The sequence below is a fragment of the Medicago truncatula genome, chromosome 8 (assembly GCF_003473485.1).
Source record: "Medicago truncatula cultivar Jemalong A17 chromosome 8, MtrunA17r5.0-ANR, whole genome shotgun sequence".
In the NCBI taxonomy this organism is placed as follows: domain Eukaryota; kingdom Viridiplantae; phylum Streptophyta; class Magnoliopsida; order Fabales; family Fabaceae; genus Medicago; species Medicago truncatula.
The window spans coordinates 37,815,708-37,830,721 of NC_053049.1; the positions used below are offsets into that span (position 1 = coordinate 37,815,708).

Genomic DNA, 15,014 nt, shown 5'->3' on the forward strand with positions numbered 1-15,014 from the left:
CGACGTTAAATAAGAATAAGCTTTTGACTTTAAATGAGACCCCCATAAATAGGTTGTGGGATCTGACTTCTCTGATTAGTCAGCCCTTATGTCGGATATCGAATTTTAAAATAAAATAAAAAACATGCATTATAACTTTGAGTTTAATCCAAAAACAAGTTCGGCTCATGAGACAAACCGTTCACTCTAGAAATAAAAAACATGCATTATAACTTTGAGTTTAGACCTCGAAATTGTTTTAAAAAAAAAAGACCAGAAAAATTATGATTTAGTTATAAATATATATAATATTACAATTAATCATCGATGATTGCCTAGTTTAATTGGTTAGATGAGAGCTTCAAATCATCTTGATCTTATGTTTAAATCTTAAACTCTCCAACAAAACAAAACAAAAATTTATAAGCATTGTGTTAATTTCTATTTATTTTAAAAAGTCTCACTATAAAACTTGTTTTTAAGTCTCTTAACATGGATCAATTCATCACTTGTGAGGAGTGATAAAGTGGTCGATAGAGATAATAGATTACGGATTCTGGGTTCAGCTCCTCTTATAAATTCTTTTAACAATAATTACTCCTTTAATTTGTTCATGTATACTTGTCTCTTAAGGTTTTTTTTTCTTTCTGAGAGGTTGTCTTTTAAGGTTTTTTTGCACAAATAAAAAATTACTTTGAATAATGTAAGTTCAAATAATTAAGAGAAAAAATATATATGAACCACCGTGCAATTAAACTTTTTTTTTTTTGTTAAGTAATTAAACCAAGAAAAATGTAATTAAACTGATCCCCCTAAAAAAATATAATTGAACTAATTTTACACTGATTTCTCAATGAGAGTTAAGTATTCTCTTTCCAAAAAATGAGAGTTAAGTATTTAAATATTTTTTTGGGATATTAAAATATAGGTTAAATAAGTAAATGGTTCCCCTAAATATATCAACATTTAATTTTAATCCCCTAAAATATTCCTTAGAGTGCGTTTGGATGAGGTAATTGAGAAATTTTAAAGAATTTAGAATTCTAGGCAATTTAAATAATTCAATCTAATTTATTTTTTTTAAATATATTGTCATAATTTTCTGCCCATTTTTGAAAAATTTCATTAAAAAATGTGAATGTTAGACATGAATTGACTAAAAAGTAGGGACAAACTTTATGGATGAAAAACTTTGGAGGGGCCAAAAGCCTAAGGAATATTTTAGGGGACTAAAATCAAAATTCATGTTTTTGTTAAAAAATTCTACTATTTTTGGGAGAGATTGACATAATATCTACACATTTCTAAAATATTTCATTAAGAAATTCGAAGGTTAAAAAGTATAGATTAATTTCATGAATGGAAAATTTTGGAGAGATTAAATACCTAAGAAATATTTTAGAATGACTAAAATCAAATGTTTTAGTGTATTTAAAAGGACCATATACTTTTTTAACTCTAATAACTATATGGTTTGGCATATTTTAAAATAAAAAAAATAAAAAATAAAAACTATATGATTTGGTTTGGTTACAGAAAGATGGCTGGCATGTTTATCTGTGTGCATCCACAGTATCAGTATGTATAACAATAAATAAACAATCAAACCTTAATTGATATTTTTCTATTTTTTTCTTTATAGATTTAAATTTTTATTTTAGCCATCGAATGTCATGAAACTGTATGTATGAATGATGTCGACATTATGTCTATATACAATCTCAAAGGAGTGAAAGGACATATGCTGGTCAATAGAATTGGAGACTTATTTCTGATGTGTTATCATTTTTAACTTTTTAAAACTTAGATAGAGAATATGAAGTGAAATTGGCCTCTTATATGCAAATTAATCAGACACCATTTTATTCCTTAAATCCTTATATATAAAGCTGATTGAAGATCATATCATTTAGATAAATTAGATTAGATGGGGACAAAGGTAAGTGTTCGGTGGAATAAATTAGTGGAAATATGCAGCAAGAAGTAAACTCAATTTTCTTTTTTTGGTGGTGAGAAGTAAACTCAATTTATCCCTGAAAAAAAGTAAATTCAATTTAATGAATATCATTTGAAAGAAGGAAAAAACTGAATATTTAAACATTATGTCATTTTCAAAATGATTTAACTTATAACATTATTAAAAATGTTTGATTTTATTCATAACTACTTTCAAAGTTATTCATTTGATTGATTCCTACATACCGCAAAACTTTTTAAATTGGTTATTTATAAAAATTAAATTCTTTTCAAAAATAAAATGATTTTCAAAACTTTTCATAGTTAGTGCAATTTGGATTTTCTCTTTTTTTATTTAAATGCATGTAGCAGCCTCGAGCTTCTCCTTGAGGACATATGGACATCCAAAGTAGTAACTTGATCTTGAGAAAATTACAGACCCTAGCTAGGGTTTGGTTTGCTTCAGCAATGAAGTGCCAAAGTGGTGTTTTGGAGTTTTTGGTAGCTAATTTAAGTACCACTTATCAAGGACCACCCTATTCCTAGCCAACACATGCACAACACTCTCCTCCTTTCCTTCCCATGATTTTGAAATTGAGTGTATCATCAATTTCGTCCCTGAATTTTTATGGGTCGGACAACTTCGTCCCTCAATTATGCGAAATATCAATTTCATCCCTGAATTTATTAAATGTCAATCAAGTTAGTCCTTTTGTTCAAACGGAACGTTAACAGGGCTGACGTGGTCGTTAACCTCTCACATGTCAGACGTCATGTAGGCAGGGACTAATTTGGCCGATAATAACAAACATTTCGAAGGACTAAATTGATTGATTTGCAGAAAATGTTTTGGCTTTCTTCCCAAATGACTCTTTTCTTCCCCAACAGCTCTTTCTTTCCCAATTGTATAAAATTGGAATCCTAATTACACAATCTGCAATCTACACTTTATAATCATGAAAATTTCCTCCAATAATAAGTGGTTCAGTTTTGCCCCAATTCAAAAAACTTCAAACCCTAATTTCTTTCGTAGTGAATCTGAAAGCCAAAATCCTCAAAATTTCTTGAAGCAAAACTATTGAAATTGAATCTGAAATGATGTGGGGTGAGAATATGGGAAAAAACAGTTATGAAAGTCAAGCTTCATCTTCAAGCTCCAAGTTTAATGGTGTTATGAGAGTGCTTGAATGTTGGTGTCCTACAATTTGTGTTGTTAGAAAATTCAATACTTTAAAAAACTCAGGAAGGCCATTCTATGCTTGCCCTCTGCCAAAGGTTGGTTTAACTAATCAAAAGAGGTTGAAGATGATTGAGAAATGTAATCTTTCTATAATAATATTGCCATCAAATTAGTCCCTGAATTATTTCTCTATCTATCAAATAGATCCCTACGTTATATAAAAAACCATCAAATAAGTCCCTGAATTGTTTAATCATATATCAAATTGATCCTTGAAATATGTGTACAAAATAAACTAAAAAAGGCAGAACACACAAATTGAAACCGAAATATTACATAGGCATAAGTCATAGGTCATAAGTCATAGGTTGAGTCGAACCGAATGGACCATAGGTTGGATATGGAACCCTAATTATGCCAGCAGAAGTTGGATGAGCTGGTGCAGGACGCCTCATTGGTGTTTGCTTAGGCCTATCAACTGAAAGAACTGGTCCTCTAAGACCATACCTCCTTGGTGCAGAAACCTGAAATTGCAAATTCAATCAAATTAGTCCCTAAAATCATAACATAATCAATCATATGAGTCCTTCAATTAATATTACTAATTGCCAAAATGATCCTTAAAAATTAAGAGTCATACCTGTCCAGCATTTGCAACAACATTTCCTACAGTTTCTGCATTCCCAGACACAGCATTATTCTTGTGGCTGACTTTCTTGAGCCTCACTTCCAAAACCTTAAAACGAATAATCAAAACACATGTCTTAAAAACGCAAACACAAACAAAGAACAAGGCAAGCATCAACGATCATAAAAACAAAATAAACAACATGATCAAAACTTAAAACGAAAACACAAAAAAACGGACAAAAACAGGGTGAATACGAACACAAAAACTTGATAAACAACATGAAAGGCGTTACCTTTAATCACAACCGAACGCACAAACTTCAAAAATGTCAGAATCGCCAGAGATGATGATGATTTTGGATGGGTGAAAATGGAGGAAGTTTTAGCGAGAAGAAGAAGGGTCAAGGACGTTTTTGATGTTCTGAAATGTGAAGAAGGAGGTATGGGTAATGTGTAACACCCCGTTTTCCCAACTTGAAATTTTTTGCATAAATCAGAGTAAAACAACTAAACATGATGCTACACTTCTTTCAAATATGAATATAGTAAAATTACTATTTATTTCAATCATCATATGTCATCAAATTAAATCTCATTGCACTAAAGATAACTCATGATCTGAACATCACTTCTACACAAATTCAAAGGATTTTCTACTCTATTAACAACCAATTACAACTTCAAAACCTAATTCCCAAATTCCCATAACTACAACCTACAACATGCTAAACTCAATTTCAGAATTATACAACTTAGAATTAGAGAAAGTTAGTCTCACCTTTACCTTAAATTAGATGATCGGACTCTACAAGATTGCTCCTCTTCTCACAAGATTCTTCTCTTCTCTGACTTCTCTCTTCTCTTGGTTTTCTCCCTTTTTCTCCAAAAACAGGTTTCACGTAATCCTTGTTTTCTAATTCTAACTCTCCCCTTTTATATAAATCCTTAACCTATTTATTTTCTCTCATTTCCAAATCTGCCCTCCAAGTCTCAATATTATATATATATATATATATATATATATATATATATATATATATATATATATATATATATATATAATATTTCTATAACAAATAGCAAATATATCTCTATAACAAATATATTTCTACACCAAATAAGAAGTAATTTCTACTCCATATAACATATACATTTCTACATCAAATAACAAATATATTTCTACACCAGATAACATATATATTTCTACACCAAATAACATAATATTTTCACACCAAATAACATATATATTTCTACACCAAATAACATAATATTTCTACACCAAATAACGTAATATTTCTACACCAAATAACATATATATTTGCACACCAAATAACATATATATTTCTACACCAAATAACATAATATTTTCACTTATTCCACTAAACTCTTCTAATTTCCAAAACAGCCCCCACAACTTAATCTTATTTTATTTTCAAATCTTATTCTATTAAATAATAAAATAAGCCATTTAATAAATCAACAACACATCACAAAAATCATATAAATCACATAAGTCATAAAAATAGACTCTAAACTCAATAAAATAAATAAATATTAAAATAGGGTGTTACATAATGCAGAGGCAAAATGGAAAAGCAGAAAAATAAATTGAAAAGTGAAAACTCAACATTTTCCAATTCAATCAAATTAGTCCCTGAACATGTGGCTTCCTTCTTGCCACGCATACAAGACAACACAGCATGCAAGGCGACAACTCAGCAAGGCTAACAGAGCACTTGGACGGAGGGACCTTTTTGATGGACGTCTGATAAATTCAGAGACTAAGTTGATATTTCGCATAATTAAGGAACGAAGTTGGCCGACGCATGGAAATTCAGGGACGAATTTGATGGTTCACTCTTTTGAAATTTCTTCTCCTCCATAACTTCACACAAACATGGCCCATGCTTCATTAAGTCTTGGTATGCACATTTTTCAGTAACCTAATCAGTTAATGCATTTGACAAGTGATTGTGTTCAACCAACTAATTATAAACGCCAGTTAAAAATAAATTGTTTGAGAGAATCAGAATTTAAATCTTAAATAAACCAATTCTTGATTATACTTTATTTATCAAGATCCTAGAAGTCGAAGCCTCGAAGGGTTAATTAAGACCACACACATAAAGCATACTGCAGCAAGATTCTTTTTTTTTTTTTAAAAGGATCGTAGCAAGATTCTAAACTGCAATTTTCTTTTTCCATCTTTAGGCAGCAAAGGTACATTAGGAATACTGTCTTTTTCTTTTTAAAACTTAGGATTCTGTTATAATAACAGTTAAAAATAAATGTAATAGAGAGAAGAAGTAAGAATAATTGAAGTGTTGTTACCTAATAATTGGATTCCACTCATGGTTTTAACCAATAAATTAATAAAAAGATTAACAAAATTAAGGGGAAAAGACACAAATGAGAAATCTAGTAGTAACATACATGAAGAGATGTGGCTGTAATGATTATAACTTGAAAGTGTTTGAAGAAGTGGGACAAGATGTTCTCTATTCATCTTGCTTTTTCCTTAATGTGCTTTCTCTTTGTTTTATTGCCTCCCAGTCTTAATCCCTTCTAGCTGCCCTCTCTTTGTCTTTTAAAAACCTCTTTATTATTATTATAATTATCTCTTCACATTTCATGCCTTACCTTACCACCCACAACACATATATGCACATGCACAGCCGCACGAGGACACGTAAGTATTATTGTCATGAAAGTATGCACATATCATATGCGTAATGCACTGTACTGGTAGGATATACTCAATTCACATCTACAATGTCATGTGCTCAAGTACTTGTTAGGCAGTAGTATCCAGTAAGCATTCCTAAACTGCTTGATCGTTGAGCTTAACAAATTTAAATGATGTATCTTTTCTTTCTTTTAATGTGCATTTGATTATAAAAAGGAGTCTTTAACAATCATGTAGACATGTACTATTTAACGCACTAGACAAGAAATGTCTACCCTCCATTACAGCAAAATGAAATCTTAGACTAAAATGGAGAGAAGAATAATCCACAATCATCCATTTTAAATCAACATGGTACCCGAGTTGGCAAGAAATTGTCCATTAAGTCACTATATATGCTATCCTAAATTAGTACTAAAGAGAGGTTGATTTGATAGTCCGGTGGAGTTGAAGGCTGAAGTTATAAGAAAGTCAAAAAAACTTCTGAAGAGAAAAATGCTGAATAAATCTTCTGTTGACATAAACTGGCTATGCAAAGACGTGTATTTTATACAACTTTAAATTAAACCGTATTTATAATTGGCAACGAAAATCAATGTAGCACGTTGTATTTTTTATATTTTAGAGTGTATACCTTCCTCAGGAGAAAACTGACATAGTAAATTCGAAGACAGAATTCAAGTGTTGTTTTACAATCTGAACCATCGCAATGGCAATATAATATAGTTATCGAGCCAAGTAAATTCAGCAACCGTTTCATTTCCAAAGCAGCAATTTAATTAACAATATAACACTGTCTGTACAATCAACTCAATATAAACATGTATTATATAATAAAATGATTATAATATTCAAAGATAGCAATCCCACCGTTTTGCATATCATAAAAGATGAAATACATCTTTGATTTTACAAGGCACGCCTTCCATTCCAGAAGACATGTATCTAGCAACAAATGAGTAAACTCGTGTAACAATTTACTCACTTCTAAATGTACAAAAAAAAACAACTTGATTAAATACATCACATTTCCAAAAAGGGGCATCTTATTTCTTACAACAAGCCTGTGCTTCCAAATGGATTGTTATTATGTGGGTGAGAAACGGGATTTGCATGAAAACCCCCAAATCCTGAATCGGCAAAGGGATTTGCAGGGTCCATCAACATATGCTGCTGCTGCTGATGAGGCTGAGGCTGGAACTGAGGGTAAGGACCAAATGGATTCGCTTGCTGTTGCATTCCTGCCATTTGGACAGTGGACGGGGTAGCAATGTTGCTTGATATAGCAAATGGATCATGAACTTCAAATGGATTTGGGGCTGGTGCTCCATAAACTGGTTGTTGTGCAGCTCTATACGCTCCTTCATCATATAAGCTGTTAAGAGTGAGAGAGTCCAGTCCACCAGCCTACATTCCATGACAAAAAATAGAATGATAAACAAAGCTGAAGCTAGGGGATTTATGATAATCAGTCACTCTGAACCATCTCACTTATTTTTATCAGACACGGTGATATTAACACGAGGACCCTTTTGGTATAAGGAAAAAAAATGTTCACAGATCAAAATGACTTGTAAAACAAGAGACTTGTGAAAAAGTATATGCATGCATTAACCCAGAATAGTGTGCATAATGAATTTATGCCATCAAAAAGTTTCTAGAACAATGTAATATTTGTTGTTTATGCATGTGATAAATAAATTCATCATTTGCCAGCATAAAAACAGTATACGAAATCATATGGTGCGGTAATTTATGATTACAATAAGAACGATGTATAAAGGTCGCATGAAGGTCCTACCAATTGTCTCTCATTGACTGAAGAAATATCGGTACTCGGAGTGCTGACCAAGGCAAGCTCCCATCCAGTCGGATCGAAATCTTTTGTTTGAGCAGCACTAGAGTTAAAAGCCGATGCAGTGCCTATATTCACAAAACAGAGACATTTCAAAGACGAGAAAAGCAATCCATTAAACCTTGCTAAGCAGCAGAGTTTATGAAGAAAACTAAAAAGAAAGCTCACCATTTTCAGTGGAGACTATGGCCAGCGCAAGAGCATTTCTTTCCTCTATGGATGATGCATTAGGTTCCAGGTCATTCAATCCCTACATAAAGGAAAGGAATTAGAAAAGACCCAAAAAGACATTAACTAAGGATATGTTTGGATAGAGAAATTTACCAGCAAGTCTCCAGTGTCAAAATGGTTGTGAGATGGTGGTGGAGGAGGAGGTGCAGGCTCAGAATTGGGGGCAACAACATTATTATCACTAGGTTCTGATGGCACCTGTTCTTCGGGCTCTTTGGCATCTTCAATTGCAAGAACTTCTTCCGGTCTGTAAGTCAACTGAAGCTGTTGATACAGAGAAACAAATTATTGGTCTAAAAGTCAAATGTAAAATTATTATTCCAAGGAAAAGTGTACATTGACGTAGGAAACAATGCTTTATGTAAAACACAAGAAAACAAGAAATTATGTACTAACCATTGGCTCACTTGGAACATTAACAACCCGGGGTGCCTCCCTAATGTACTCTTCCATAGTTGTAAGAAAAGATTGCGGAGGCTAAAAGGAAAGTAATAAAGCAATAGGAACCCCATATTAAAAATGAAATAGGAAGAACTCATTAAATCAATGCATTAAGTTGCAATACTACAGACATACCTCTCTTAAGACAGGAAACTGAAAATTCCTAGCAAGTTCCAATCCTTTGCAAACTTCATAGAAATCAGAAAGACTTGCTGCCTGGAATAATTTAGGTATTTCACAAGCACCATGAAATTAAAAAATGTAAAAGCCTAGTGGTTAACCGAAAGAGATACAAGAAGCAAATTATCACCTGCTGACCCGCACGCTTATAGGCTTCAAGGGCTTTTATAGCTTCATGTCTTGGCATCTCAAAAAACTACAAGGAAATTCACTTTTCAACATAAAACAGCTTTTATTTCAACTTAAAATCATCACATAAATAATCACAAGTCAATTTACCTTGTCAACAAGATTGATAATGCCATCATTAATAGCGCAGTAAATCTTAAAGCTCTCTTTCAGTACCTAGAATGAGCCAAAACAGATCAATAACAACAACAAAAAATGTAATTTATGTGCACCTAACCACAACAAATTTAAAACTATATATATCTACTAATGGATAGTATTTACAAATGGGTAAACAACCGATTTGGTCACTGAGTGTGTTAAAGTTGCAAACGCGTCCACATGTGTCTCTTTTATTAGTCATTTTGGTCCTTGAATCTGTTTTTAGACAGTCAATTTAGTCCTCAAATGCGTTTTTCATTGGTCAATTAAGTCCATAAAATTGCTAACAAGAGTCGCTAAGGATGGGTTTGCAATTTCAGTACATTTATGGACTACTAAGCGCCTTACACATTCAAGGACCATAATGACTATTTGCTCATTTACATTTACAGATGTAACAAATAGATATGAAGCTTACAGTGCCTCGTTAACCATGGGGGTGACGATAAAGTCAATACCAAATTCACAACTATAAGCAAGGGAAGGATCATTTAACTTCTCTCCCTATCCTAAACAGAGTATTAGATGGACACATCTTGAAACCAATTCCAATAATAACAACAGCTTAATATGGAGGATATTTGCAGTACCACTTCAATGGAAAAATGTATGTAAATGGTCAAACACATTAAAAAAAGAAAATCTATTCAAATCTAAATTTGTATGCCCAATACTTCACATTTACTGTCTTAAATCAACATAAATAGAAAACAACAACCAAGCCTTATACCACTAAGTGGAGTCGGCTACATGAATCAAAATTACGCCATATTGTTCTATCATAAACCAGATTTGGATCCAACTCGCTGAATCTTTCCTAATAGTTTCTCTTATAGTTTTTCTACATCTTCCTCTACCTCTTTTGATCTGACTCTCCTCCGTCTAATCTACTCTTCTTACTACAGCATCTACATGTCTTCTCTCTACATGCCCAAACCACCTAAACCTATTTTCTACTATCTTTTCTACTATAGATGCTACCCCAACTCTCTCTCTCTCTCTCTCTCTCTCTCTCTAATGGTATCATTCCTAATCCTATCCAGTCTAGTCTTAGTTACCACACATCCAACGCGATGTTTTAAAAACCGAACCAGCTCATTCAACTGGTTGAATTGGCCATTTTTTTGTTTGTTTTTTATTTACTAGTCAACTAGTTCAATCGTGGTTAAACCGATTGAACATGACTTGGAGGTCTCACTGGTTCAATTTCTGGTCTGGTTTTTAAAACATTGCTTGGAAAGTAAACCAATAAAGTTTCAGTCAAACACAAAATTGCCTGACAGAAACTTTCTAGCCATGTGTAAATACGGACAAGGATGCGGACAAGGATCCTCTACCTTTTACGCGGGAAAGGTAGAGTGACTTAAGGCAAAATAGGAGAGACGATGATGTTTAAAATGAAGGGAAAAAGATGCGAGAGAAAGCAAATCAAGAGAGATAGGAAGGTAGAGAAATGAAAGCTAGAGTATCCAAATCCGTGTAAATACATATACTCTCACCAACCTATCTGAAATTTCAGAATGACTAGCCTAATACAAGAGTGTCTTTGGACAAATAGAGGAGAGAACATACCAGAGCTAGCGCATATTGTATCACATAATTGCTAACAGCTGCTCCTTCTGGCTGTGTAATTTATAGCACACAATCAGTTTCTATAATCACATACTAAACCAAATTGATGTGTACAGTAAACTTGTCAAATTATAAACAATAAAATAATAGCAATAGTAACTATCCACATGTTTCACATTATTACCCGGCAGCCAACAAGTCGATATAGAAGCTGTTGTAAAGCAGGCAACTGCTCCAATAGCTCCTCACTATCTAAATCCCTAGTCTTGCTGTGTCCCTGCTTAAAAACAAATGAACATCAAGACTTTTTGAAAACAAACATAGTGTACAATAAGAAACCTAGATGCAACAAAAATGCAGATGGATAATAATAGCAACTAAGATAAATCAACAATTAACCATTTAGAAACTGTTAGCACTAATAATTAGCAATGCTAAACAGTTTAAATAAGAAATATAGATTATAGACATTTTCAATAATTTAAATAAAAGTATTATGTTGGATTTCTCCCTCGGCTCCTACTAAAAAATATATTTCCCTGCAATACCTACAAATCTTAGAGTTCTGCAGAGTCCTAAAAGTAATCGGTGATCTTTTGAATTGAAAAACTGGTCAAGTTAATCAATAGATCGAGATAACTATATGATTTTAATATTATTTTATGATTTCAAAAAGTATTTAAATGTGTCTGCTGTTAGAACATTAGATCACCATGACAAAATGAGGGGCCAGCTGACTTTTTTTTTTCAAAGAAACCAAATTAAAAATTCTACTGGGTCCTTACAGAACTATTCTTGGGTGAAAGGAAAAGTCATAAACAATTAGAAGGAAGGGAGAGAAAAAAGGCTATCAAGGTGAAATAACACTTATGACTTTCAAACACAATACACACATTTGAGACATCTATATTCTCACTTGAAGTTGGATGTGTGGGAGGGGGCAAATGTCAGATAATAGTACTCAACTTATGGCTTAGTTTTCAATTTCATGCAAACACTCTTAAATTGACATAAAACAATATCAGATGCTACATACTTGAAACTAGACATGTTAGCAAAAAGGAGTATAATAACTTGCTATTGAATTACCTTCTCCTGTCCTTGGGCAGGTTTGGGTAGACGCTCAGCTTCAATATCATACTTCAGAATCCGAAAGCATTCAAGTCTTTCTTCCAAAAATAATGCATAGGTACGTACCCAGGCAGAACAATCCCAAGCTGGAAGCAAATAAAATCATACAGGCAAACAAATTACACATGTCAATTCAAATATCTTCGCAAGAATAATTGTTGAAAACCTCTAACTTAAGCCCAAGTGGGGTAAACAACAACATATAAAGATGATAAGGTCAAAAAAATAACCGATTGGACTAGAGTCATCCTTAAAATTTGAAAGTTGGAGAATCCTTCCTCTCTGTGAAAAATTCAGAATTTCCTCTCTAAGAGTTGGATCACCCTCCCTGAGTAACCTATGGATGACTATCAGTGTTTTTAATGCGACCTGCGAACAAGACATAGGAAGACTGGACATCAGATCAAGGCTTGATCCTCTAATATTTTATTCTTGAGTGAAAAAAAGAAGATGAAAGCAAAATAACATGTTTGGAATTAGTGAATTTAAATTTAAATTTCTTTTGACATACAATAAACTTATTTATACATTATATAGAATATAAGGAGATGCTGATTTTTCGGATAGCAAGAAGAACTGGAATTATCAAAAATAAGTGGATCCACTAAACAAGCTTCATCAAAACTGGTCTGAATCCTTGATACAAAATTCCTTCCACCATTTGGTGCCATCTAGGCCAAATGTCACCAATCATTATCAAATAATTATATTTTGTCACTAATAAGCTACATTTATAAAAGTTTAAAAATTAAAATACCTAAGACAAAACCCATTTGGGGTTGGCCTAGTGGTTGGCTTGGGATCTTGGAGTTCGCTCCTCCAGAGGTCTCAGGTTCGATTCCCTCTGGTGCCAATTTTGGTGGGCTAAGTCCATACAGAGCTTGCTATGGCTTTAAACGGGGCCCCCGCAAGTGGGCGGTGGGATTGGTCCCCTCGGATTAGTCGATTCTTGGATCAGATACCGAGTTTTCAAAAAAAAATAAAAAAATAATACCTAAGACAACAGATTTTTGGTGACAAACAATATGGTGTTTATTTCAATGTTTCAAGTTAAGTTGCCCAAATGATAAACCAACTAAGTTCTACCAGCACACAATCCAATTCAAGATTATGTGTTGCAGGCATATGTTTTTGTAAAGTGATCTAGATTTAACAAAGATACATGCCCACATACATATTGTTGAAATTTGGGGTCTAACTCATCCTTACAAAACCGGCTTGTAAGGTGAGGATTGCCTCCTCTTTATAAACTCTTCTCAAGAGTCTTATCGATCCGATGTGGGACTTGGGTTTTTCCCAATACATATCAGTAGTGCCCTTAAAAGACGTGTTAAAGCTATCAGAAATCAAATGCTCAGGCAAAAGGCATAAATTGCCAACCACCTAATGATATTACATTCACATTTCTAACAATAAATTCTGTTGAATTCGATGATGAGAAACTATTCTATGACATGTGTTGAAATTTGGGGCCTACCTCATCCTTAGAATTCGATGATGAAAAACTATTCTACGTGTTGAAATTTGGGGCCTAACTCATCCTTACAAAACCGGCTTGTAAGGTGAGGATTGTTTTCCTCTTTATAAACTCTTCTGAAGAGTACTATCTATCTGATTGTGGGATTAAATCCACCCCCTCAAAGCCAACACAATGAAGGTGTTGGAGGCTGCAATGAAGGCTAACCAAAGGTCGCAATTTAGGCGACTAGGGGCGGACCGCAATTAAGGCGAAATTTCCAACACTATCAAAAATGTGACAAACCCAACAATGCATCATCATGTTATAAAGGGAATTTCCAAAAACATGGGTCAATTTACTTCTGGTGTTTCTTGATTTTATCATCACTGAATAAAATAAACATTAGAGAAGGCATTTTGGAAATTTCTGAAAATGCATTTTAAAAATGGATCTGAGTATTTTTTAAAATGCTTAAAAAAATCAAAACCTTGTTTTCCGTGTATCCGAAAATGCATAATCTCTATTCTCTAATTAACTACAATCTTCTCTCCATCACAGTAAAACAGAATATTCATAATCAAATGTCATTCCAATCACCCACATACAAATTAAAATTGAAAATAAAAATCAAAAAAATTGTTGGAAAATAAACAAACAGCCCCGAGATTCACATTCATTTCTAACATGAAATGTTATATATACACAAAACCAAACTGTAATTTGCAATAGAAGACATAATTGAAGTTCATACCGTCCAATTTCGAGTCTTAGCAAGTCGTCGTGAAAGAGCGTGAATACAATAAGCAACATCAGCCCTAGGACGAACAGCAGAAGTTGCAAACAGAATTTCTACCCAAAAATAGATTAAAAAACAATTAAAATTTCACAATCCATAATGAATCACAAAAAATGAAAATCCCTAAAACAACGAATTCGGATCTGAATCGTAAGAATCAGAAGTACTACTCACTTCTAAGGTGTCTTTCTTTGGGTGGACATTCAACGTGATTAGTGGATTTGACTATAGCAACATCCAAATCCTAATAATAGCAAACAATTATTCAAATAATCGCGAAATTGATTGATGAAAAAAGAGAAGAATCAAAGGGAGGGAGGGATTACCGCGTAATCGCTATTGACATGGGCGAGACCAACTTTGGTGGTATCTTTGACGGCACCGTAAACTCTTCGCCAAGACTGAAGAGTACCCATTGATACGATGCGATGATCTTGGCTTTCTCTCTCTAACAAGAAAAAAGGTGTTTGGTTGCGATTTAGAGAGAGAAAGTGAGGTTGAGTGCCAAGCCAACAATAACTGTATTCAATTCAGACACCCTTTCCTTTTACTTTAGCAACCTCCCTCCTCGCTGTGTTCCATCAACCA

The 15,014-nt window shown here is 33.3% G+C and overlaps 1 protein-coding gene across 1 annotated transcript; it reads right to left on the bottom strand.

The window, feature by feature from the left end:
* Nucleotides 1-7,229: 7,229 nt before the first annotated feature.
* Nucleotides 7,230-15,014, bottom strand: LOC120577402 (putative clathrin assembly protein At2g01600). Its single transcript, XM_039828714.1, has 15 exons — nucleotides 14,753-15,014; nucleotides 14,601-14,670; nucleotides 14,382-14,479; nucleotides 12,402-12,540; nucleotides 12,130-12,257; nucleotides 11,225-11,317; nucleotides 11,041-11,091; nucleotides 9,418-9,483; nucleotides 9,269-9,334; nucleotides 9,094-9,174; nucleotides 8,914-8,994; nucleotides 8,611-8,781; nucleotides 8,455-8,536; nucleotides 8,233-8,354; nucleotides 7,230-7,838 (listed from the first exon to the last, which is right to left on the bottom strand). The coding sequence occupies exons 1-15, from the start codon at nucleotides 14,840-14,842 to the stop codon at nucleotides 7,485-7,487; spliced, it is 1,692 nt and encodes a 563-aa protein (XP_039684648.1). The 5' UTR covers nucleotides 14,843-15,014; the 3' UTR covers nucleotides 7,230-7,484.